Source organism: Semicossyphus pulcher, unplaced genomic scaffold, assembly GCF_022749685.1.
Source record: "Semicossyphus pulcher isolate SPU_LCO1_2020_fin unplaced genomic scaffold, fSemPul1.0.p SCAF_15, whole genome shotgun sequence".
Lineage (NCBI taxonomy): Eukaryota > Metazoa > Chordata > Actinopteri > Labriformes > Labridae > Semicossyphus > Semicossyphus pulcher.
In genome coordinates this window covers 19582190-19607288 of record NW_027211659.1, presented here as the reverse complement: position 1 = coordinate 19607288, position 25099 = coordinate 19582190, and the positions used below count along the sequence as shown (strand labels likewise).

The window sequence follows — 25099 nt, the reverse complement described above, 5'->3', positions numbered from 1 at the left end:
AGAATTGTGCTGTTTTTATTAAGATGCAATATGTTTGCCCTTATTTAGTAGTTAAAACAGACAGTGAGGTAGAGAAATATAGTTCTCACTAAAACCAAAATGTAAGCAGAGGACTAATTCTACCACACAACCCCTTTCTTTCTCACACCCTGGTGACCCATAAGAGTCTGCAGATGTTGCAATAAATCTTTAGATGCATTCTTGAGCTGACCATATTCCCAGCCATATATATATTGTTTGTAAGACCGAATTTTAATGTCTGTCGTGTTCTAACTTTGTACCATTAGGACTAGAAATTATCTTAAAAGCTGATTCATTTGGAATTTAATGATTGAAATGGTGAATTATTATACAAGAGTAAGAAAGGCTGCTGTACAATTTAATTCCCATCTTTTGTATGATGCACATCAGGATCTACAGGTTATGTCAAATTCACAATTACTTGGCTATAGGATGTGTGAAGAACAAGACTTATGTGTATAAACTCTAAAAAATCCACTATTCATCAGCAGCTCCAAAGGATTTAACCGTTAGATAAGATAAGATATAGATGAGATAACATGTGAGCGACTCTAGCAGGCTGCCGCCCGGGACGGTGCCAGGAGTTATATCCATTATATGTTTCAGTTTCAGATATCTGAGCTTACATCAAGCTCAAAGCTCCACCTGCTTGGCTACAGAACAGATAACTGAATAACATTTAGCAAGACTGGAACTTATAAGAATTAAAGAACTTCTTTTAGTGTCCTTTGTTGACTTACTGAAATTTCATTTTCTTGCACTCAATGCATTTTTAGGGCCCGAGCACCGAAGGCGGTGCGAGTACCTCTTGAAATTGAAGGAATTATTATTCTTTCTTTGTTTGTTGGTTTGTTTGTTTGTTTGTTTGTTTCTGGTGCCAAATGAATCGCATATTTGGCGGCTTTAACATGCCCCAAAACTCATCAAATTTGGACTGTGCATCAGGTCTGGTGAAAAATTTGATATTTTGTGGGTTTCGCAGATGACTGTTGCAAAATGGCTCCATAGCGCCCCCTAGAAGTTTTCAAAAACACCTCCCCATAGAGGTTACTTTCACCTAGGTGTATGAAATTTGGTAAGCATATTGAACAGCTCAAGACGCACTAAAAAGCCTCTTGCACCCATACCTCAAACCAAACAGGAAGTCAGCCATTTTGCTTTGAATTTCAAAATAAGACGTGTTTTTGGCGATTTACAGGGGTCATACTTTAACGAACTCCTCCTAGGGACTTCCTCCCAGACTTTTCAAAGTCGCTCAGTTTATTGACAACACATTGAAGATTAAAAGTTATCAAAAGCTTGAGTTTTTGAGAATGGGCGTGGCCTTGGCTGGGGGTCAAAGTCTGATGTTTTTTGGGCAAAATGCCAAAAAATGAAAATCACTGTTACTCTCACATACAGTCTTCTATCCTCTTCATATTTCACATGTATGACAAGAATCCCAGCCCCAACACAATTACAGGAAAATATTTCCCATCAGGCCTAGCGCCCGCTACTGGAAACAGGAAGTGACATGTTTTACTCTACAAGCCCCTCCTCCAAGGTGGTAAAACATATTAACCTCAAATTCATGTCAGGAAACTCTTAAGATCTTGATTAAGGTCTGTGAGAAAACTTGATGAGGTTACAACAGAGGGCGTGACCCTGGCGGCGCCACGAATATAACCTTCGCCATGATGCCTCGCCATAACATTTAGGCATTGATAACTCATCCATACTTCATCCTGTCTGCACCAAATTTCACATGCTTGATCAGAGTCCCGCCCTGAACAGATCTACACACTCCTTTCCTTACCAATCCTATAGCGCCACCCACTGGTGACAGCCTGTATCAACTCTCATATACATTGTCCAATCTCCACCAAATTTCACAGGTTTGATGAGGGTACTGCCCTGAACACATCTACAGATACATTTTTCACTCAAAGTCATAGCGCCACCTACTGGGCAGAGCCAGTACTAACTCTCACATACATTGTCCGATCAGCTCCAAATTTCACAGGTTTCATGAGGGTACCGCCCTGAACAGGTCTACATATTAATCTTTCGCTCATAGTCATAGCGCCACCTACTGGGCAGTGCCAGTACTAACTCTCACATAGATTGTCCGATCAGCTCCTAATTTCACATGCATGATAACAGTCCCAGCCTGCACAGGTCTACATAATCATTTTTCGCTCATACTCATAGCGCCACCTACTGGCAAGAGTCAGTACTACCTTTCACATACAATGTTATATCAGCTTCAAATTTCACATGCATGATTATAGTCTCGGCCTGAACAGATCTCAATAGGAATTTTGGGTGATGCTGACCAAGCCCCTACTGGTGGACAGCCTGTGGCTACAGCACATCCTGTGCTTCATGCACACCCCGCTTCTGAGATGCACCCCGTGTCTGCAGCACACCCCGCGGCCGCGACAAGCCCCAACGTGGCCACGGGTGCGAGGGCCCGTTCATTACCCTTGGTCTCGAGACTCAACTACATACTTAGACTTTAGATCTTTTACACATTGATTTCTTTTATTTATACGTTTGTTTCCTTTTCATCTCTCATCATACTGTATATCATCCTTTTAGTCAAGCAATAGATTGTTTCATTTATTAGACATTGTTGGTATATCATACGGCTTAAGTCAGACTTTCAAATCAGGTTATGTTAAGATTACATCAGATTGAGATGACTCTCAAAAAACACATGATTTTCATTGGTACCTTTACAGGGCTGTGTCTCAAAGATTTGATGTGGGCAGCTGTCCTGGTTCTCCTTGACCTGAATGATAACAGCTCTGGAGCGAGCTTGGCGACCAGTAGTCTCAAAGCTCCGCCCCTCCAGGCAGGTCAGCTGGCAAGAGCTCCAAGATGACCACACAGTCAAATGGCAGTCACCTGAGAAAAAAAACAAAAAACAGAAAAAAAACCCTGAAATTAACTGATTGACACACTTTACCTAAAACGCTGTCAATCTTCTTTTCAGAAATTTTTTTGGTATGGTTTATTTCTGGGATCATTTTAGTGGCTCACCTGCTAGCTCCTGGAACTTTTAAAATATGTTTTAAATAAATATACCATACCATTCTCCAGATGACAATGTACCACATGCACAAACAAATTACTAAGACAGCCCAGTGGGTATTCAGAAGTAATAGACAAACCTGAAATGAAATTATAGCTAATCTCTTAGGAAAAGCAAAATTCATCCGGTTTCAGGAATGCTCTCAGTAGTGTAGGCAGGTTGATGTCGTCTGGGAGTCTACAAATTGCATGTAGACACCTACTTTCATGAAGGTTGAGTATTAATATCAAATCTAATCCATGATAGGGTCAGCTTGCAGTGATAATATCACCCACTGCTACATATTCTCAGCCAGAACAACCCTCTGATTCTCTGCCCATTAGTGACTGTCAGTAGATTGGCATATCTCTTTCATCTTTATATGAATCCACTCTATCAGCTCTTCTCTCATGTTGCTATAGCTGTGGAAACATGCTGTGGCAAAAGCTCCAGTGTGCATGCACAGCAACACAGGAACACACAAGGTGTATATCATATACATGTCAACAACCCGTGCTGGGTTTGCCACTTCCATAACCATGGACACACATGGACACAAATACACACACATCTGCTACGGCCATCAAACACTTTTGATCCTGAGCCAAGGCTCACAGCAAAGGCGGCTTGAGTGATGAATCAAGGCAAGGATCAGAGGAGAGTGAGAGACAGATGAGCAAAAGCAAGCACTGCAAGATGGTGTAGCTTCATAGTTAAAGCTAACAAGAGCCGAGCTTGGCAAAAGCCTTCCCAATGAGATAAGAGTTCTCTTTTTAGTAGATAATAAGGATTGTGTTTTTCTTTTAAAAGTGACGAAAAAAATCAGAAATATTCTATGCTTCTGTGTAGCTGGCTTGTTAGTTAACTATAAATGCCTAAGGACAATAGCTTCGTTATAGATTTTCAGTGTGGGAAGCCTCACATTGACAAAAAAATCAGGTCATAGCTGTCAGCTGAAAGCATTGTTACTGATGGCAAATGCTACATTCAATCTCAGGCCAAAAATGTAATAAAAGGAAACCACAGTCTGCAACACGGGTTGTCAGTTACTGTAACATTGTGGGCTTCCTGCTGCTGTGTTGAATTTTAAAATGATAAGATTGACCAATTAAATGTGCACAGTTACAATAGAACTCATGGTAACATTTTCTAGGTCCATTATTTACTCAACAAAATGATCAATTTAAAACACTGTGTGAAACTTTGAGTTTCATGGTTCACAGAATCCAAATTTCAAGAGATACATTTTGTTTTTTGTGTAAATGATCTCAATTTTGGTACAATGGTGCCACTTAAGTGTAAGAGCTCCATCAAGCATGAATTGCCATAAGAACTAAAACAAGAGTAACATAAAGACACAGTAAATGTTAATTTTCACTATCATGTCCTCTCCACTGTTAAGGTACGGTACACAGTGATTAAAAAAATGCACCAAGTTTTTTTTCTTTACCGAGAAACAGCAACAGTGTTGGCAGCACACCGTCAGTACTGGGGAACGTTAATTATTGTCGATCACAGAAAACAGCACGCATGTAGTTTGGTATGCGCCATAGACTGCCAACATGGAATGCAGTAACACTGTGAAAACCGAAAAGAATACAGGCTAAATCTAAACCTTTTCCTGACGCATAGAGAGATTTCAGCACATGAACATGCAGGACCATTCATTTGATTGTATGTGTAATCTCCTTGGGCTTAAAATGCTGTATTAATTAATGTAGTCATTTAAATACAATACTTAAAATGTTGCAGTATTTCCTAAAGTTTCCCACCGGGATACAGCTTTCAAGTTTCGTTCAGTTTTTCTCAATAATAAGCTGTAGCACAATGCACATTCATGGCAATGAAATACAATTAAAAGTCATTTTCTATTAGCTTTGTCTTTGTTGGAATCATAAAATCATAGATATTCTTATCTGGTGAAGTACTTTGGTAAACTACGTCTAACTAAAATGTTAGCTAACCACTCAAGTAGTATTTTGCTAGCGATAAAGTAACCAAGCAAGAAAGCTTAGCATAGCCAGCTAGCAATAAATTACTCATAATTCATGGATCAGCTGATGGTTGCTTCTTAACATTAGCTGATAAAGTAACATACAATGACAAGCAAGCCAGGTCTTCGCTTGCAGAGGCACAATCTTATTCAAATCATCACTGGTAGTCTCCTAGTTCTCCCCTGAATGAAATACTCAATGTTAACCCCAATGTGTTCCCCTAAAATCAGTCTACACCCCTTAGCCCAGATTGGCATTCTTGAATAACGCTTTTGTGTCGGATGCTGTGTTGTGGTGGCTTTAGAGCATTTTTCACAATAAACAAGTGAGTATTACGGATCACCTTTGCGGTAGGCTATACCTAATTGTAACAAGACAACTAACATATCCATTCAACTATCATGAGCCATAATGTTGGTGAGGTATGAAGCTAAGGTTAGCTAGTTAGTTGTAACTTAGCTTAGCTGCATGGGTTTGCCATCGGTTGCTTCTTAACCCTGAAGTAATTGGCAAAAGGCAAGCTAGCAACGTAAGCAATTTGCAATTAGATTAACTTGCAATTTGATCGCATTAACGAGAAACTACAGACAGCTAACAAAGCCACGGATCAAATGCCCTGTCAATTTTGACCCTAGTTTCCTTTAACTTCGGTTGCATACCTATTTAGACCAATGACGATGGACAATGCGTCTCCATCTGCTCTCATTGTACGGAACTGATTCCAAAATAGCCCCTGTGATAGGCGCTGCTATCTTGTGATGGAGACGTCATATGGAGCCAGAGTCTGTGTAGTAGAGAACGGCTGGTGGCACCGCCGTAGCCACCACTAACCAAAACACACACTTAACTTACCAAAAAAGCAAAGATCCTGCACACCAACGAGTTTAACAGCAGAACAGCTTCCTTGTGTTGGTCTGAGGTTAACATTCACAGGTATGGGAACTTCAATGACTGTAGTAACTGTTTTTGTTACGTTTCCTCTACGTCATCCTCTACTCTTAGTCAAATAGTCATTTAATTTAAAAAAACTTATTGGCCATTTTCATCATGTGTTTTTACCCATTGGGCTATCATTCCTTTTCATTTATTGACATGGGTTGGTTGACGCTTGATGTCCATTTCCACTTAATTACTGAATGGGTGGTAGGGCTGTCACGGTACAGATTTTTTCTAACCGTCGTGAAACACTAACGCCCCCTTGCAGTTTGGCGGTTAGCTGCAAATGAAATCCATGGTGACTGGCTTGTTGTAGTTGTAGTGGCTAAAGGTCCACCCCGCTGGCTTCACATAACCCCGGTATTGCGGTTACTGTGGCAGCCCTAATGGGTGGTTCATAGGGTTGCTGCTTTTCTTTATTCACTTCACCATATCTTAGTCATTTGTTGTCTGATTTTATGTCACCATCACTCCCTCCATTATGGATGGCAGCAATTACATACTGTATACTGCAAAGACGACCTGTCTTTGTGTATTCATGAATAGAAAAGCAAATAATAACTATAATTAATAGATATGTATATAATACAATAAAATATGTATTATATTGTTGTAAAAACCTGAAGAAATTGATAGTGTGGCACCAATTGTGCAATAAGAGCATTTTTTTAAGCCATTTTACTTACTTTTATCTTGACAAATCTTATCCATCAATACAGCAAAATGAGCTTGAAGTAAAGTGTGTGGGTGTGTAATGCCCTGATGGCCTCACCTATAAACACAGGTACAATCCAATAACACTGTCAGGATAAAAAAAGGACTTGCTGGCTATGTAAATGTGGTCTTTAAAAATAATTTTAGGAGAGTTTAAACTGATGTAGTTTTTCTTACAGGTCAGGGTTCTGTAAAGCAATGTATATTATGGTTTTATATAGTAATTTTAATAAAAAAAAACAAAAAACACATTGCACCTTTAAATTGGGATAAATTATTGACATTGGCTGTTGATTTGGTTAGTAGAGTGTGCTAGTATTCTACTTTTGCTCAATTTGAGCTTATTTGAAAATAGAACATGGTATGTTTTTTGGAAATACATCAGTAATAACACTTCATGTACTAAAAGAACATATTGTCATTAAAAGTTGTTAATATTATAGTATATTTAAGTGCAGCTTTACCTGGGCAGGGAACAAAGCAGGGCTGCTCCATGTCCTGTTGGAGCTGCTGCCTCAGTTTATCTCCACAAAGCTCCCCATCCACAGGTTGGTGAGAAGAATCAGGCCAGTAGCCCCAGTGAACGATACATGACAGGTTCCTTCTCCGAAACCCCTCACCACAATCTGCACCCTGCACAAAAGCACACATTACTGTGAAATATGTAAGAAGTATCAACATATGTTTTATCACTAGTATTAGGATTAGACAATCATAACAACTGCTTACTCAAAAGAATGAGATTATATCAATTTAAACTGGAAAGGTGCTGCTCCATGTGATCAGAGTTGGTACAAATTGGTTCACATTGAATTTTATGGACTATATAGCTTTAAGCTTGTTTTTCCCTTAAATTCAATTTTACTGATCAAAACACGGTGTGTGGTTTTTTTTGATAATTTTGAAATTTACTTACATTTATGTGTATGCAAGCACATGTGAAAAATAACCCCAAAAAACTTCGACCAACTCATAAAAAATTTCTTCAAAGCACTACAAGTGGATACAAACTCCAGAGCACAGGTCTCCAACAGGTAGCTCGGGAGCTACTGGTAGCTCGCGGCCTGGATTCTAGTAGCTCACCAAGAGGTTCACAGACTCTGTACAAAAAATCTGACGACAATAAATGCACCTTGAAAGCCTCTTCCCACTTCAGTTCAATCAAATACACAGATGTCCCACCCCCTCCAATACAACATAATAGGACAGGCCTATAATTTGTCAACAAAAAACTGTGATGCTCCTGGCAAGTTTGTCAACGTCTGACCCTAACCAATCACAGCAATGTTGCAGCAACCTCCATCGACAGGTCGGGTCAGTTATGCTGTACGATAGTTGAGGTAAAGTGAGGAGTTCGGTGCTGTTAGCAAGTTGGTTCGCCAGATTTATGATGGACAGTGAAGGTGGCCAGGCCAAGAAAAAGCAGAAAACATACTATTTCCACGGGTAGTTGGAAAGCAAGTTTTTATTAATGACTGTGAAGGACAACTGTGTGTGTGCCTCATCTGTGGTAACAACGTTTCAGTCGACAAAAGAATCAACATGGGGCGCCACCAGCAATTACAGCGATGTAATGCAAGTAGCTCTTGGCCACTTAAATTTTTTCAGAGTAGCTCTCAGATGAAAAAAGGTTGGAGACCCCTGCTCCAGAGGATATTCCAAACTGCACTTATTTTAAAAAAGGATGCAGTGGAAAAACAAAGGATTAACAAAAACCGAACCCAAAAACTTTTTTTGGGCACAATTGTACTTGACGACATCAGGTGAAAAATTCTTCTATCTAGCATTCACAGGGCAAATCATACCTCTACACTGCATGGGGACCAGTCACTCAGCAGCCACATATAGCAAGGCCTTATGGGACATGGCTTGGTTTGGGTGAGCTGGTTGGGACAAGGACGACCCTCCTCATGAGCTTCCTGCAGGATTCTCCGAGTGCGCACAGACTGACCTGCAGTACATCAAGGCCCACACACCATTAGAAGGTCAACTGCATTTGTAGCTTTAATGTTCAAGCTGAAACTTTGTAAACAATAAAAACTCTGAATAAACAAAAGAAAAAACACTCTAGATTACACACAAGTCAGGATGAGATAAATAAATGTATCATTTCACAAAAACAAGTACAGAAGACAAATTCATTTTTTTACTCCTCTTTGTGTTCACATACTTATCATAATATCAACAGTGTTCAATCAGAGCAGAATCTTTTCATGTCTCAACACAAGCATAAAGTAGAGCTTGATGAAATTTTTATATTGAGACATATCACTCGATTTATCTGTTCCGTATAATGTGAAAAACATCTTGAAAGAATAATTAACTTCACAAGTTATAACATGATGCTGATCTGTTTATTTTCTTACTGATTGACAGCAATAAGCTCTCATTCCATAAGGCCCCATAACATGACAGTTAATTAAATGAGTGGGGATCATTTATTTAGGAGTGAGAATAGGCTGCAACTTACCTTGAGTCAGTTAAATATTTCCCCTGATATAGAGGAATTAGTGCAACAGCACTATACCTCTGTGTCATTGTGACACTTTCTGTTCACAACTAACAGTTTGTCACACAAGTGCTTTGTTCAAGTGAGCCATTAATAATGTGTGAAAGGAAAATTTTCCTAAATGGATCGGCCACAGAGCGGAATTGCTATGTGGTAACAGCTCAGTGTCTGGGTCCTGTGATGCCCAATGAAAGGTAGGGCCTTCATCAGCTATCCAGTCAAAACAGAACCTCTATGTTTGTCTTCCACCAGGGAAGATGCTGAGCTCAATGGGCACTAGGCAGACAGCAAAAGGACCGTGGCATCCTGACAAAACAAGATCCTTGTGTTGTCTGACACAGATACGATGCAAGAATCGACACAAATCCCTCATCAAGGCTGACAGATGTTTTCCACAATGGATGAAAAGGAACTGAGAGTGACAGAAAGAGTCACAGTGACAGTGTCAGAGCAGATAGAGAGGGCCTTGAGTTTAAATCCCCAGTTGAAAGCATGTCTTAGTGTGCACTTATTGGAAAGAGGGCTTCACTGTAAGGAGAGAGTCAGTCAATGACAAATTAAAATTAATGGACTTAAGAAGTTACTGTTCAGTCTCTCTAATTAACAGAATAATTGATTGACTTTGGGAGGCCCAAGAAAAGATGAATGCATCCAGGTTAAACCATTTGCTTTTGTATATTGTATGAGGTTAGAATATGGCTTTCTCTAAGTGATTACTAATTGCTTTTTTAAGTCATGCAGAGGAGGGGTAAATATTTTATTTAGCAGCTCTGAATAATTTATGACGCCCATAAAGGTGAGCTGTATAAAATGAGTCTGCTGGTCTAAAAAATAATATTACACAAAGATGTTTCCAGCATGAATAAAAAACAGGCTTCATGATAAAATAAGAATATTAATATAGAAACTATTGAAATAATCAATTATGTAGTCTGTACACTATTTCCCTATACAATAAGGCTTTGATTACACATGCTTGTAAATATTTTAGTGCATTAAAATGTATTCATGCACAACATCCTGCTGAATGCCTGAGAAGATGAAATGATGAGACACTACACATGTGGCTGACTCTCTGTTTGTTTACCAGGTTGATGACCATGTTCCCATTGGTCTAAGTTAAGTTTGCTTGCTCATGTGTTTACCTTGGCTACCACAGGTGTGCGAGCATTCTGCCCACGGTGACCAATCTGAGAGAATACAGCTGACAGGACAGTCAACCATGCAGCTCTCAGACAGCTTCCACTTGTTGATCAGACCAAACTGTAGAAATCAAGAACAGAGCTTTAAGAACTAACTAACAATAGACTGGGTTGTCAAAATTTCCCCTTTTTAAATACGCTGCAGTTAATTTCCGGGCAGAGATGCGTAAATTAAATTTAATCACTTACCTTGCTGTCAAATTTTATCAAACATAGCTGTACACTCTTGAAGGGGGGAATTAAGTTTTTCGTATACATTTAACTAAACACAGAGGTTACAACATCACAACCATAAAAAAAAACTCCCCTCAGCAGTGCAATATGATTCAGAAACTGGATACCATCAATCATTAATCCATACTCAAAAAAGAAAAAGAAATGTGATAAATGATATTCCTCTATAATTTTGCAAATTCACCTCCTGTTCCCTCATTTCCATCTGCATCTGTTAAGATTACAAAGTATATAGAATGAGAAAAGAATACATCGTAAGCCCAGTCCATTTTGGTTTTAAAACAGAATATCTGTTTTTTCTATTTTTTCTATTCTAATTTTCTTCATGGCGCATCACAATAAAACTTTGTACCACAATTTTTTTATGCCCCCCTTTTTAAAAGCAAACATAAGACTCATAAGATGTCTGCTTGAAACTACCTGACCAGTGAAAAAATACTGAAACAAGGATTATATGAATATACAAATAGTATTAACTGTATACTATTAAAGGTAAAGGTAGCTATTATAGGAACTGTGGCATACCAGTATTAATAAGGTCTGATTTCATAGTGATTACCTTCTCGCACTTCTGCAACTCCACAATCTTGCCATCACTGCGTATACAATCCAGGAGACGCAAGCGTGAACCCCAACCACAGATTGCATGTTTACTAAGATGACATGTACTCCAGTCTGTAATACACACACACACAAACACACACACACACACACACACACACACGCACGTAAACATATATACACACATATATGACACATATCTGTCTCACTGTTAGACCAGCTTTTATGTCATGAAGCATAAACACTGTCTCTTCCAGACAGCAACATTGTGCTACACTCAAATGGTTGTTTATTTTTGGAATCTCTCCTTTAAAAGCCTTGTTTCACACAGCCAAACTTGGCCAACCCCACAGGCCTTGCTTTACATTTATTAAGTTCAAAACATTCACAGTGGGATTAGGAAACTGTATGCACTGTCAGCGACTGGCAGCTTCCCTATCTTGACTTATCCACTTATAGCTCAGACCTGCTGTGCAGATCCTCCTACCTGAGACTTTGTACTGGTAGGTGAAGCAGGAGCTGTTGAGGACACAGGGCTCTGACTGAACCATCTCTGGACAGGACGAGTTTTCCGAGGCTGGGAGGCGGAGGATATGTCTGCTCCTGTTCCTTGCTGTTCCTTGGTCACATAGCTGCACAAAAGTGATAGCATCAACAAAAGGCATTGTCAAGGGTGAAGCTTTGGTATTAGTCTAGTGGGAATGGGATGAATCTAAAGTAAAGGTGTCCTTCAGCAGGACAAAGAAACTGAATGCTGTCTTAAGCATTTACATTTATGACCTAATGACTAATGAATGGCTAAAAAGTGAAGACTAATAATGCTGTAACTTTGAGGAACACCAAATTTAGTTTTACTACAGAGGAATCAAAGGGTAATTCTGGTACTTTATACCCAGGCCTTTTTATATATACTGCACATTTCTGGGTCTAAATGACTAACTGATACAGTAGACTGTTCCAGGCTTCAGCCTTGAAAAAGACTATAATGGCTGCAACGTTATTATTACGGAGAAATGTGCCCATTTAAAGTACATCTACTAAAAGTGCTTCTTTTTTTGCCACAGACAGGCTCAGTGGTTTTCCATGTGTCTAACACTTTATGTTCTCTGACTTACCTACTGACATGCAAGCGTGGTTTATCTGGTACTGTGTTTTCCTGTGGACTTTAAGTTACCAGTTGATAGGGATTTGCTTAAGGCAGCCAGATTCAGGGCATTTGGGCGTAGCGCATGGGGGAATAAAAGCCTCTCTCCAGTATTATTCTGGGTCACTCTGCTTGCCTGCAAAAATTCGCTCTGCCTTACATCATCTCAGACTTTATCATGTCACATGAATAAACACTATCAATTTGCAGACATCCATTGTGTCCATTCTCACATTTTTCATGGCCTTGGATCTTGATCATTCCAAACAGCATTATGGAAAGAAAGGCCTAGTTATTTGAAATCTGAAACAGCTGCCAAAAAGCTACCAGTCTCAATTGACAAAGACAGTAATTTAACCTTGCACAACACTTGTCTACTGCTGATCAGTTGTTTTTTTGTGTCGTCAAGTTTTACGTTGTTTGGACACTTTTCACACTTTTATTTTTCTGTTTCGTTACATAAGTAGACCATACTCATTGTTAATATGGGTGAATGCCTATTGGGGTACTCCCAGCTTATACAAAGCCAAGCACAGTAAGATTGTAATTCATGTGCAACAACTTATTTATAAATAAGCAGTAATGAGGTTACTCAAGCCATTAATTAGTGCTGCACAATGACTAATAAGCAGCCAGTATGTTACTTATGTGCACGCTTATAGCAAGTAGTTAATGTTGATGTTGTACAAAGTATAATGTTTTAATCACCAAGTATTAATGTGTCACAATGTTTTGCGACTTTGGTGTGAACAGGCATTACAATAAAGGTAATATAAATTCACTGACACAAATCTGTGTAAAGACCCTCTGGTATCCTGCCACATGAGGCCTTGGAAAGAACTAGGACACTTCTTTGAACAGAATTCAACAAAATCTGACACATATACCGTAACTGCTGCCTTCAGTGTACTATGAATACCATATTGTCTGGCATGATGTATGCCACACAATGACTGCCAGTCAATCACTGTCACCTTCTAAAGACAGAACTTGGTTTGAGGCTCATGAATCAGTTGCAGTAATTACCCTTAATGTTTCCACAAGAGCTCGAGAATACATCTACATTTTTAGGCTACATGCAACATGCTGTCCTGCAGTCTTAAGGCTCAATTGAACCTTAAGTTGTGGACAGCTTAGGATCAGGTTTAGAATAGTTTACAGTTCGGTAGCCTGCAAATTTATTGCACATACCACCTCACATTTTCACTTACACACAAAAGCATCAATATGAGTTTCAATATTGAAAATGAAGCCAAACATGCAATCTTGGCCTGTGTTACAGTAAGTTTGTGGGTAAACATTGGCAGAAACTGTAGGATACACACAAATCAAACAAGATGTTAGCGGATGTGCAAAATGAACAAAATGGTATATACAAAGAAATCCATGTGATAAAAGTTGAGTAGCTCTTCAAATTACATTGTATAGATCAGTGGATGCACCTTACTGCTTTCTCTATTACCCCATCCTCCTGGAACAGCAAAACCCAGAGGGAAAGGAACAATTATCTTTTTCCCACAGGGAGCTACAGTATGGTTTTTGACTTGAAAGTGTTGATTCTCATCCTGATAATTTCACATTCAGCTAAATCCACCCCTAGCTGTGCTGGAGGAAACAGCTTATGAATAGACGTGCTCTTGAATATGAATATCATGTTTGGCAAAGCGCAAATGTGTCTTTTTTTTGTCCGTTCTCCAGTTTAAAAATAAAACAAGTATTCTCCTCACAAACCAATATTTTATCATTATCTAGCCCTCAGTTTAAGCATTAGTCACTATATTGCCTAATATTTTTCAATAAATAGAACATAATGGTTTTATGAAACTGTTCTCCTACCGAGGTCAAAGAAGTCAATTAGTTTTTTTCAGTTTAGCTTGAAATCTATGATGTAAACCACAAAACATTGAGAGCACTTACAAGAATAGATGATGAACAAAAAAAAAAAATAAATCTCCTTTTGGTGTTCGTGTGTGTGTGTGTGTGTGTGTATGGGGGGTGAGGGGTGGGAGGCAAGGGAATAATGTTAAAAATGTCTCATTTCAATTAACCTTAGAGTGTACAGTGACTGTAGTTCAGTGTATTCTATGCACATTTTGTTGATTTATTTTTGAAACTCTGTGACAAAAAGCACAAAAAGAACGCCAAAAAGGATTAGGTTGGGTGGTGCATAATCCAGCACATACCATACAACATCCTTATTCCAGCTGAGTACATTAATGGTTCACAGCTATACAACTCTCTCCAAATACAGTGGACCAGGACATTTTACACTAAGTATCTCTGTCTACAATAACACTATGCATTTGCAGGGTAAAAATATCTTTGCCAGATGTCAGGAATTTATCTCCATCTCTTCTTACATACTTGTCTGGGAGGAAAATGGAGATAGTGTAGAATCAATAATGATTCAGTGACTTGGGTTTCTGTATGACATCATGGTGGGTTCAGGCTTCATGAAAAGGGCTGGTTGTGGAGTTTAGCAAAGTTTAATAATGCACAAACTGTTGCAAGAACTTTTGACTTTCCCAATTACAGTCAAATTTTGTAGTAGACATTTACTCTCAGCAATGACTGCAAATGAGTTCAACTGTTGGTATTCAAATTGTTTGTATAAATGTACAGAAACTTAATTAATTATGAAAATGCATGCAAGAGATATTTTACATGCTATAGTGTGTACAATTAGGTAGACATTTTTAATTGTTTAGAGCTCAGTGGAGTTAAAAATCAATGTATATTTTAACATAACATTCAGTGTCTTTCTGAAAAAGCTTGAAATTATTTATTGATTTCTTTCTTTACAATACCAATGACAAGAATGTATAAACTCTCACATCTTAACATTATCTTTAATCTTTTACTATGGCAGCAGCTTCGCTGCTTACTTGTGTCAAAAAGTCAATAAATGCTGCTGTACCATTTTAGTCTAAACCATGCTAACTTCTTCTGTATAAGCCGGCATTAGATTGACTGAACAAACAGATACAAACACAATCACCATAGTCACACACTCCTACTATGATACATGGGTCAGTTTCAGGGCAAATAACCCGAAAAAATCATTTTTTTTTAATCTTATCTGGCTTTTACTGTTAATTTGGCTATAAAGTCTTTATCAGTTTAAGCATTAATATATCACCAAGTGCATTAGACTGCTGTATATTACCGCTGTTAAAATTGCTGACAAAGCTTGCAGATTGAACGACTGAATGACTCGAAATATCTGGTGAGCAAACTACACAAATGTATGACTGTTCGTTCAGTAGCCTTGGCTAGAAGCACTATGGAACATATGCCACATAGTTCTTTAGCCTAAGGGCTAACATTAATTGGACAGTGAAGGAACATTAGTAGAATAAATTCAATTTGCAGTACCCATGATTAAAGTGTAAATGTTATTTAAAAAAACATGAGGTTACAGCTGGGTGAAAGCACACAAGAGCTCTTTAAATATTATCTTTAATTAATAATAACTTCAAATTCATACCTTAAATGTAATTATAATGTTAATTTGTTGTTTTTAACTTTGAGATCTATATACAGTCTAATAAAACATTACTTCTCTGTCTTTGTCAACACATATCGTTGAGTATGACAACAGTATTGCAGCATCATTCTGGCTAATATGTATGTAAATCAATTTTCTAAATAAGCCAAAACTAATTAAGAAAAGAAGTCAGAAATAAACACCAGTCGAAAGTGATATTTGCAGCAAACAAAGCACTTTCATTATATATAATCTGAGCATGATTGGAAGAAAATAGAGGAAGGATTGTATAATTATGCTTACGTTTGGACACAAATGTAACTTAAATCTACATTAAATTTCCAGCGGCTTATATAGCTATTTACCCTTTACCTCTCTATATGTTGATGATTATCACCCTGCATTTTTAATATAATGAATAGTCTCAACTATGCATACAACTTGTAAACCAACCAAGAAAATAAAACTAAATTATTGCCTCTTACCAGAGGGCAGTTGCTCCAAGATCCCCAGGGTGCCGTGACACAGTCATTTGGGCAGGCCAGAAAGCAGACCTGGGCTCTGGGTGGCATTTCCTCCTGGTCACACAGACTGTCCTCCACACTGCTGTCCTCTCCACCTGTTCCCTTCTTCACACACCTAACAGAGCAGCAGATGTATCCGTGTAACCAACCTCTGGGACACTCCTAACTGTGTCCTTTATAGGTTTCAAAACACATTATCTACTTTCTGATGTGATATACATTACCATTTTTTGAGGATTGTTTGATCTAACAGGGTCTCTAAAATGTTTATTGTGTCTCAAGGCCATCTTTACATTAGCTTCACAAGACAGAATTCTTACATTCCATACATCTTCCACATGCAATCACATTTTCTAATGATCACATATGGAAAATCGGGATGCATGGACACCACCAAAATGATACAAACCACATGTTTTGCATGTTTCTCATGTGAAAAGTACATGTTTCACTTTTGCAAACGTGTTTTTGCACATGTGAAATTCATGTGGTTGTCTGTAAGAACCAAATAGTTTTAGTTGATTATTAGCTATACCCTACTACAGGTTCATCCAGACGTAAGTTCAAAGTGCTGTAACAAACATAGAAACTAGCAGGTGAAAAAATTGTAGGGTCTCTGTTAAAAAAACATTCGTGGCATATTATGGTTTTAGCTGGGGACCAGTTTTTGGATCAGTGGTTGTTCTCACGTAAGAAAGCTTGTACTAAAGAGCACGTACTTTTGACCTAGTAACACAGTGGCATTTCCCATTTCCAATGGTGCGCAATCAAATAGCAACACTTGTACAAGCTGCATGCAGAAAAGGTCAACACTTTACTGCTTTTCTCTGCGGCTATATTAAGTACAACCAAAAAGGCAATGCAAAGAAATGTAGCAACACTCATTAGTAAATACAAATAGTTGTTTTGACTGTATATAGTACTTATATAGTATTATATATAGTATAGGCTTGTATAGTATAGTATATTATATAGTGTATTATATTTTAGTATTTTATAACTGCGATTTTTTACAGTTTTATTACTTACGCACTTTTATACTGCACCTTATATTGTACCATATTGCAAACCTTAGACCTCAAACCATTCTGTACTATCCCATCCTGCATATGTCACTTTATCCCATAACTGTCACTTTATGTTGTCACTTACTCCTATTTGTATAACAGTTGTATATACCTCGTAATTTTATTATTATTTTTATTTTTAATCTATTCTTATTTTTTTACTGTATTTACAGGAGGGTTGCCAGTCAACTCCTCCTGGCGTGTGTTGCAATACCAGGCTGTGAGCCTAACCAACTCACTGACCTGATCTTCCGGCTTTGGACTCCCTCCCCACAGCCCGGCAGGTCGTCCACAGTGTTGATGGTACAAATGGACCAGGGATCGATCCTCCACTTATATCGGCTGCATTCACTGTGGCACCTCACAGCCTCGTACACCTATATGTATGCATTGGTAAACACAAACATAAAAAGAAACAATCATGAGCACAGGAAAGAGACACACGAGGGATTATAGAAAGGGAGCAGCACAGTGTGTTTCCTGAAAAATGAACAAGCTGTTCAACACACATACTGCACAAACACAGACACGTTACATGCTACATGATAGAGTGATGCATAAACTAGTTGGTAATGTAGAAGTTATAAGGGGCACAATCACTTTTCATGGGAACCTATGCCATCCATAGGTTAAAACCTGTATTTACTATGGGTTTTCCTTTGGTAAATCCAACAAAATACTTTCAGATATAGTTCATTGACCTGATCTTGTAGCTATGCATGTCAACAAGCTGTTTTATATGACAAGACTCATGCTTGAGAACCAATTTGCTTATAGTGTCTTTGTATTTTTAACACCAAGCAGTTATATTGTTATGAATATGAATATTGCTTCCCTGGGATGTTTATGATCTCTATATTACTGTATCACCAGTTAAAAAAACACTTATTTTGTGTTTTCAAAGATTCTGGAACTTACCATATGTACAATGTCCCTTATTTTTCCTACATTTGGAGTATGACAGGCTAAACGTATGATTAAAAACAAAGGAAAAGACATGTATAAAAAAAGTGATTGTTCAATGCCAAGTTGAAGTAAGTGCATGATTCATCACGCAAGGAGTAACTGATGCACACTTAATATGTTTCTACTACAAAACAGGGCCAAAAAACAAAATCAAATGTTCTTCTTCTTTACTGAAATAAAATCTATGCATGATATGAAATGGAGTGTGTAAAACGACAATGACCATTGCAATAGGCACTTCAGCTAAGGGTGTAATTGGCTGGATTTTGTGCCTATTCACTTGTCCCCACTCAGCTAGTTATCTCTCTGGCCTGTCTGTATAACCAAGGGAACAGCCAGTGCAATGCTCCTGTAAGCACATGTTTACTCTCAATCTATGTAACAGTCTGCCACAGTAAAAGGTATACTCCAGAGGACAATTTGTGGAAAAAGCTATGACAAGCTGTAATGGGTGTGTGTGTGTGTGTGTGTGTGTGTGTGTGTGTGCGTGCGTGCGTGTGTGTGTGTGTGCGTGTATACATGCAGAGGAAATGTGTGTTGAGTATTCCCTCCCCCAAGGGCCACACAGATGCCTATTACACACCCTCATCATCTCCCATCTGTCCCTGCAGATGCCCCTGCTGGGTAAACTGGCAACTGCTCTGCTTTGACTTTCTCTACACAATTTCAACAGCTAATTTTTATCAACACATCTCTGGTCACTTTTCTCAGTATATAAAGATTTCAGTGAGCATTAACACCATTTGTTGGTTGAGAAAGCAAGTTACTAAATAGTTTATAGTGCCTCAACACATGTCTGATTGATATTAATAAGTAATTTGTTAGTTGGTGAATGATACAATGACAGGAGAATATTTTTATTTGCTTCCAACAACATCTTACATTAACCAGGAGCTTTCATAAAAAAGGAAACAGCAAGAGTGTATTAAATATACTGTACAGTAAATTACAGCCAATCTTTGTAGTCTATACTGTTTTAATTATTTAAGGATATAAAAAACAGAAATCAAATAACTCTATTAGATAGGCAATGCAAGAATGATATCTTTGTCTCTATCAAAAATTGTAACGACAATGTAACAAAGTCTTTATGATTATTTCCAACTGTGTGCAGTCTCTCCAATCAAGCTATTGTTTTTTTCTCTTGAACAAAACACAAAAAAGGTCACAGGTGTATATGCGACTTGGACAGATCTGCATGCATTTTGTCTTCATTAGCTAAAGCAGAATATATGTACAGAATGAGTTGCACTGACCTGAGCCTGCGTGGTTGTCCATATTAGCAGAGCACGACAAACCAGAAGTGGGGCAGGGGAGAGAAGAACAATAATATAATCATTAGTTTTAGATTTAGCCGCCAGTAAAAATCATTTGTAGTTTTGCTAACATAAAAAAAACCTACATTCTGTTCTGTGTTCCATTAATGAGAGTAAAAAAAGAATGATTAAGTACTTAATCTACAGTGTCTCTAGTAGTGCTGGCTATTTTGCCAAACTGAGCAATTTATGGTGCAGAGACAGCGTTTAAGTGCTGCAGTTGGTTGCAACAGCTGTGCAATGGCCAGATCTGCAGCTGAAGGCAACTCAGAAATTAATTTGTCTTGAGATGGTGAGAGGGAAGTCGGTGTGAATGAGCATATGCTCAAAGAGGCTGTGTGCTCTGTATCTAAACAACGTGACTAAATCTAACTGTTGGGATGCTGACAAGACAAAGTTTAGATGTCCATTTTTTTTCACAGGAAAAAGGACATTCAAATAAAATTCCCTAACCCAAGACAGTACTAGCATTTACCACAGTAATTTCACATTATTTCACATTACTAACATAAGTTGCTGTATACTTAGATAGCATGGACATTTACTGGACTCACAGAATGCTTGTTTGAGCCAAATATTGTATGGTTCATGCATTGATAAATTGTTATAACAAGACAATCTAAAAACCTTGACACATCCCAGTATAGCATGGTAAGGATCAAGTTCTGGGTTAACAGACATAATCGAACAAACATAATCTGTTAACCTAGCCCTTATCACCAACTCTGCAATGTAAAAGTGGTCCGCCTGTACCAAAACGGTTTTCTTCGTTTTTTTTGCTATTGTGATTTAATTTATTAGTATACAAATTTAGTATTTAAAATGCCTTATATCCCTAGTCTGTAAAACCTAAGCTAAATGGTTATGTGGGTCAATAAACCGAAGTAATAATGTGAAAATTGTTAAATTGGACATATAGCTCCGACAAAAAAATAAGAGACCACTCCAAATTCCTTAAATCAGTATCTCTCTTCGTCATGGCCAGCCCAATCCAAATCTGAACCCCATTAAAAACCTCCTGAATGTGATCAAGAGGAAGCTGGATGGTCACAAGCCATCGAACAAAGCCGAGCTGCTTGATTTCTTGTGCCAACAGCGGCATAAAATCAGCCAAACAGCAATGTGAAAGACGAGTGGACAGCATGCATAAACGCATGAAAGCTGTAATTAAAAAACAGGTTTATTCCACTAAATATTAATATCTGAACTCTTACTAAGTTAAAACATTACTTATATATATAGTAATGTATATATATACAGTATCTATATTACATTACTTCTGTTGTTTAAAAATGGACATGGATTTGTTTTCTTTGCACTTTTTGTTATCTTAACCAGTTGTCATGTTCAGCGCTGTAACAAAGCTTCGCCATCATGCCGCCTTAGCCATTTCACATTAAACCCAGCAATGCTGGCGTGAAGCAGACTCTGTGTGTGTCTTTACACGGCATTCCGGCGTTGTGGAAGCAAAATGTGCGCGAGATGTAAAGTGTTTTACATACAAGGTGCTGTTCTGCCCTGCCAGCTCCACTGTTTACACTGACGACGTTTCGTAACAGAGGCGCCATAATCCCGCCTTGAAATGACAGTGTAAAAGGGGCTACTAAAAACCTGTTAATCAATAACAAATCTAAAAGCTGAGAAATGTTCACACAAATCTTAAAACTCCTTAAGTCATATGAACTACATTTATTTTTATTTTTTGAAATATGCTCATCTTTATAAGAAGAGTGCAATATCAAAAAGCTTATTGTGATAGTCTTTCTTGTATTCTTGCAGTAAAAAATCAGTTCCTCCTAAAGATTATTATTATTTCAGTTATACACCAATTACCACAGCTTTTTATTTTAGATCAGTGTTAAAACTGCAGTAGGTAACATTATTAAAACTAACTTACTAACTAACTCGTTCAAACTGTCACTTTAAACATGCTGTAGTACATGAGAGAGATAATCTTAAAAAAAATAATGTTCCTGTGGTCTCTCCTACTGCTCCTAATGGCATTTGAAAGAATCCAACGCTCCCGAAACACACAACCAATCAGAGCCGAGCAGTCTCTCAGGCTGCTGTCAATCACAAGCTGCGCAGCACCACTACTCCGCGCATGCTCACATAGTCAAACTAAAATTTTTCAGTGTGCGCAGTGTCAGCCGGTTTGTGCCCACAATGGCTCAAGAACAACCACGGGGAATGATAAACTGCCCATCCCTCCATTGCTAACTACGGCTTACACTACAGGACCGTTAAACCGAAGGAGAAAAAAGAGGAAAAGGCAAGCTAAAAAGAAAGAGTTGGACTGAGACTAAAATGAAACGAGAGTAAACATTGGAGCGGCATTTCCGAGGTGGCGAGAGCTACAGGCCCTGAGAGGATTATAAAGTGAGGCTGAGTTAGACAGTTCTGCTTGACATGTAATTACCCCAGCTTAATTTTTGCTGTATTTGTTTTCAAAAAATTTCTCCACATTGTTAAGATATCTGCGCTTACTCTGATGTTACGTTGGTGTTGCAGTCGGGCTAACGTTAGCTTGTTCCCGCTGCTGCTGTTGTTCAGCGCTGTTTCATGGCGGATTGGCTGAAAATATCTTTGTGAAGTGTCCAGGCAGTGTTAACATTTCAGACTTCTCCTGATCGCTACGTGTGCCTGCGCTCTCACGGCTAAATGTTCACAACATCAGTAAGTTACTGCTTAGGTGGCTCTGTTGTTTTCTTCACAGTCTCTGTCAGCAAACTAAGTGCTGGTGGTTTTGCCAAATAGAATTAGCTGTAGATTACCGTTCACAGTAAAAACACTGATTTCCACTGGTTTGATGTGTATCTGCTTCGATAGTGTTGATGGTGTAATACAACGGCTGCGGTTGTTGTCATTTCATGTTTTTACTGGTGTGTCTGCCATTGTATATCTTGCTTCTTCAGTCGTTGTGGTTACTAGCCTGCACGTGCATGACAGCCTCCTCTGCGGGGAGGGCTTTGGAGGCAGGACTGAGCGCCGCAGAGAGAGAGGGGGAGGGACCTGGAGGTTGCGATCTTTCAAATTGTGAAGCAAAGTCTGCTCTCTTCTCCATCTTACCTACTGCAGCTTTAACAAGATGAGATCGCTGTAGTCTGCTTGCTGTCACTGTTTTACGCTGCACGTTACTACACATACTAATGTCATCAATGAACATACATCGTGATGATGAGCAAGAACAAAGCCTTAGCTTTCTTTCCAATAGATTTAAAGCTCTGCTGTTTTAGTTTTTTATTTCAGTTCAATTTAAACAGGATTATCGGAACAAAGATCTCCTTAGTCTGCTCACACAAGGTCCATTTTCACATTGTTTAAGTCCAATATCTATGGAGAAATATGTTTCTGCCATGACCTTGCCACTTGAATGGCATGGAAAGTAAATTGAATACTGTCTTCCTACTGCTGTTTAGATTAAGGTTATGGTTTCAATTGAAAAAAACAATACACATCCGATAAGACTTGATAAGAACCCATGCACACAGACACAAATAAATACAGGTGCCTACGCATGCATGAGCATCCACACAGAGAAAACGTCCACACATTTATACACAAATGAACACATATACAAAAGGACACGTGAAGTGCCAACAGGCCATAGGGAAAAAGGGACAGGGAGCCTTCAAGAAGAGCACTTCATCTTATAAATCTCTCTAATTGTCATTGTGTGACTACAGCTTCAAATAGACTGTGCTTTTACATTCAAAAGGCCCATGGATGAGTTAGAAAACAATGGCTCCTCTGAGAAACACTGTGGAATATATTCCCGTGTGATAATGACCTGTCAAATATAGTCATGAAATGATAAGTTGAAAATGAGCCAACATCCAGTATGATGTAGCCGTTAGGATTACTGTCTGTGTGAGTGAGACAACTGCTGTATTTGCACTTTTCAGAAAAAAACACATAAAACACTCTTGCAAAATGAAGCTTTGTTTTTTTTTCTTCTTTTGCTAAATACTTAAATCTCAGTCGCTGTTAATAATTAAGATGAGAGAAGAAAAGGTCAAATGCAGCCACGTGGCCAAAAACATTTAGCCAAAAAACATTAGTGTTGGTTGTTCACATACTCAAAACACTGTAACAGAAAGAAAAACAATTTGGAAAACCTAAATCACAAGAAAATCAAAAACTACACTTGCAATTTTAGGAAACAAAGGACTCTGCACCAACTTAATAAAAATTCAGAGTTTATCAGCTACTCCTAAGCCCTACTGACACACAGGGCCCTTCACACATCCTGATGATTTAAGACTGGGGGATAACAGCGATCTCCTGAGGCTGAGCAAGATTCAGCCATGAGAAAGAAATGTGATCAAAGCACTCATTGTCTTCTTCATTCAACCGGGGGAATATTTGAAGATGTTATTCTGTAGAACATGATGTATTTAGCTATTAATATTTTTTATTTATTTTAATTAAAGCAGTGAGTTTGTTCAAATTGCAATGGCACAGGAAATAGCTTGGCCATGTTTAGTATCTAAAGAACAGTAAAATTATACTGTAGGATTAAAAAAAGGTTTACCTTGCAGTTACCTGACCTATCCTGCCCACCCTTTCACTTGTGTCCATTACCCTCATCAGCCTGATTCCAAATATTGGACCATTTATTTTGTTCCATTGCCATTTCGTCATCATTGCCAGGTGCGTTGTTGCTGTCTTGCCTTGTGTTTTGCTTTTGCAGTTTTTATACTTGAGCCTGGACCTGCCTGCCTTCCTACCTGCCAGTTTCCTGTTACCAGTATGCCTGCCTGCCTGCCTGCCTACCTACTTGCAAATGCCTGCTCATAAGCTATCTAATAGACAAAAAATTACAGTGCTTAGACAATTCTGCCTGTTAACATCAGCATTTGGTCCTTCCCTCCTGCCTGCACTCCCAACCCTGACACAACCGAAGACAAGATTTATATCTAACATATGACTTGACCGACCCCTGTATTGGTTTTACAGCAACACAGACAACACAAATCATGTGGCAATTGAGTTCTCTTTCAGGCTCTGAAAGAAAACATATTTTAATGTGAGGACACAGCTCAACATAACATGATTGCATTAGAAGAGACATATTGCAAGCCACGCAGCAACTTTAAATAATAGTTTAAAGTTTTTCTTCATACACCATGCCAATACTTCTCTTTCACATTTTAAAATTGTAAAGTATATGACTAGTTTTTACTTCAAGGTAAGCACTATACTGAAGTCTTGCAATATATATATATATATATATACATATATAATAATTATTATTTTTTCTAATATTTGTTTAATTTTAGGTCCTGTGAAAAAGAATAAATTAAATGATCAAATTACTAGATGGTATAGTGGCTTTGCACTTTTAAATAGAATAACTATAAACTAAA

General features: G+C 38.3%; 1 protein-coding gene across 1 annotated transcript in view; it reads right to left on the bottom strand.

Annotated features, from left to right (window-relative positions):
• The window catches only part of thsd7ba (thrombospondin, type I, domain containing 7Ba), a 184926-nt gene that overhangs the window by 7787 nt on the left and 152040 nt on the right, over positions 1 to 25099 (bottom strand). The window contains exons 16-23 of the mRNA XM_069663300.1: positions 17692 to 17825; positions 16343 to 16496; positions 11714 to 11858; positions 11225 to 11340; positions 10375 to 10492; positions 8526 to 8671; positions 7185 to 7353; positions 2737 to 2910 (exon numbers count right to left, since the gene is read on the bottom strand). Of these exons, the coding sequence (XP_069519401.1) occupies positions 2737 to 2910; positions 7185 to 7353; positions 8526 to 8671; positions 10375 to 10492; positions 11225 to 11340; positions 11714 to 11858; positions 16343 to 16496; positions 17692 to 17825 (1156 nt within the window). The remainder of the gene's footprint in view (positions 1 to 2736; positions 2911 to 7184; positions 7354 to 8525; positions 8672 to 10374; positions 10493 to 11224; positions 11341 to 11713; positions 11859 to 16342; positions 16497 to 17691; positions 17826 to 25099) is intronic.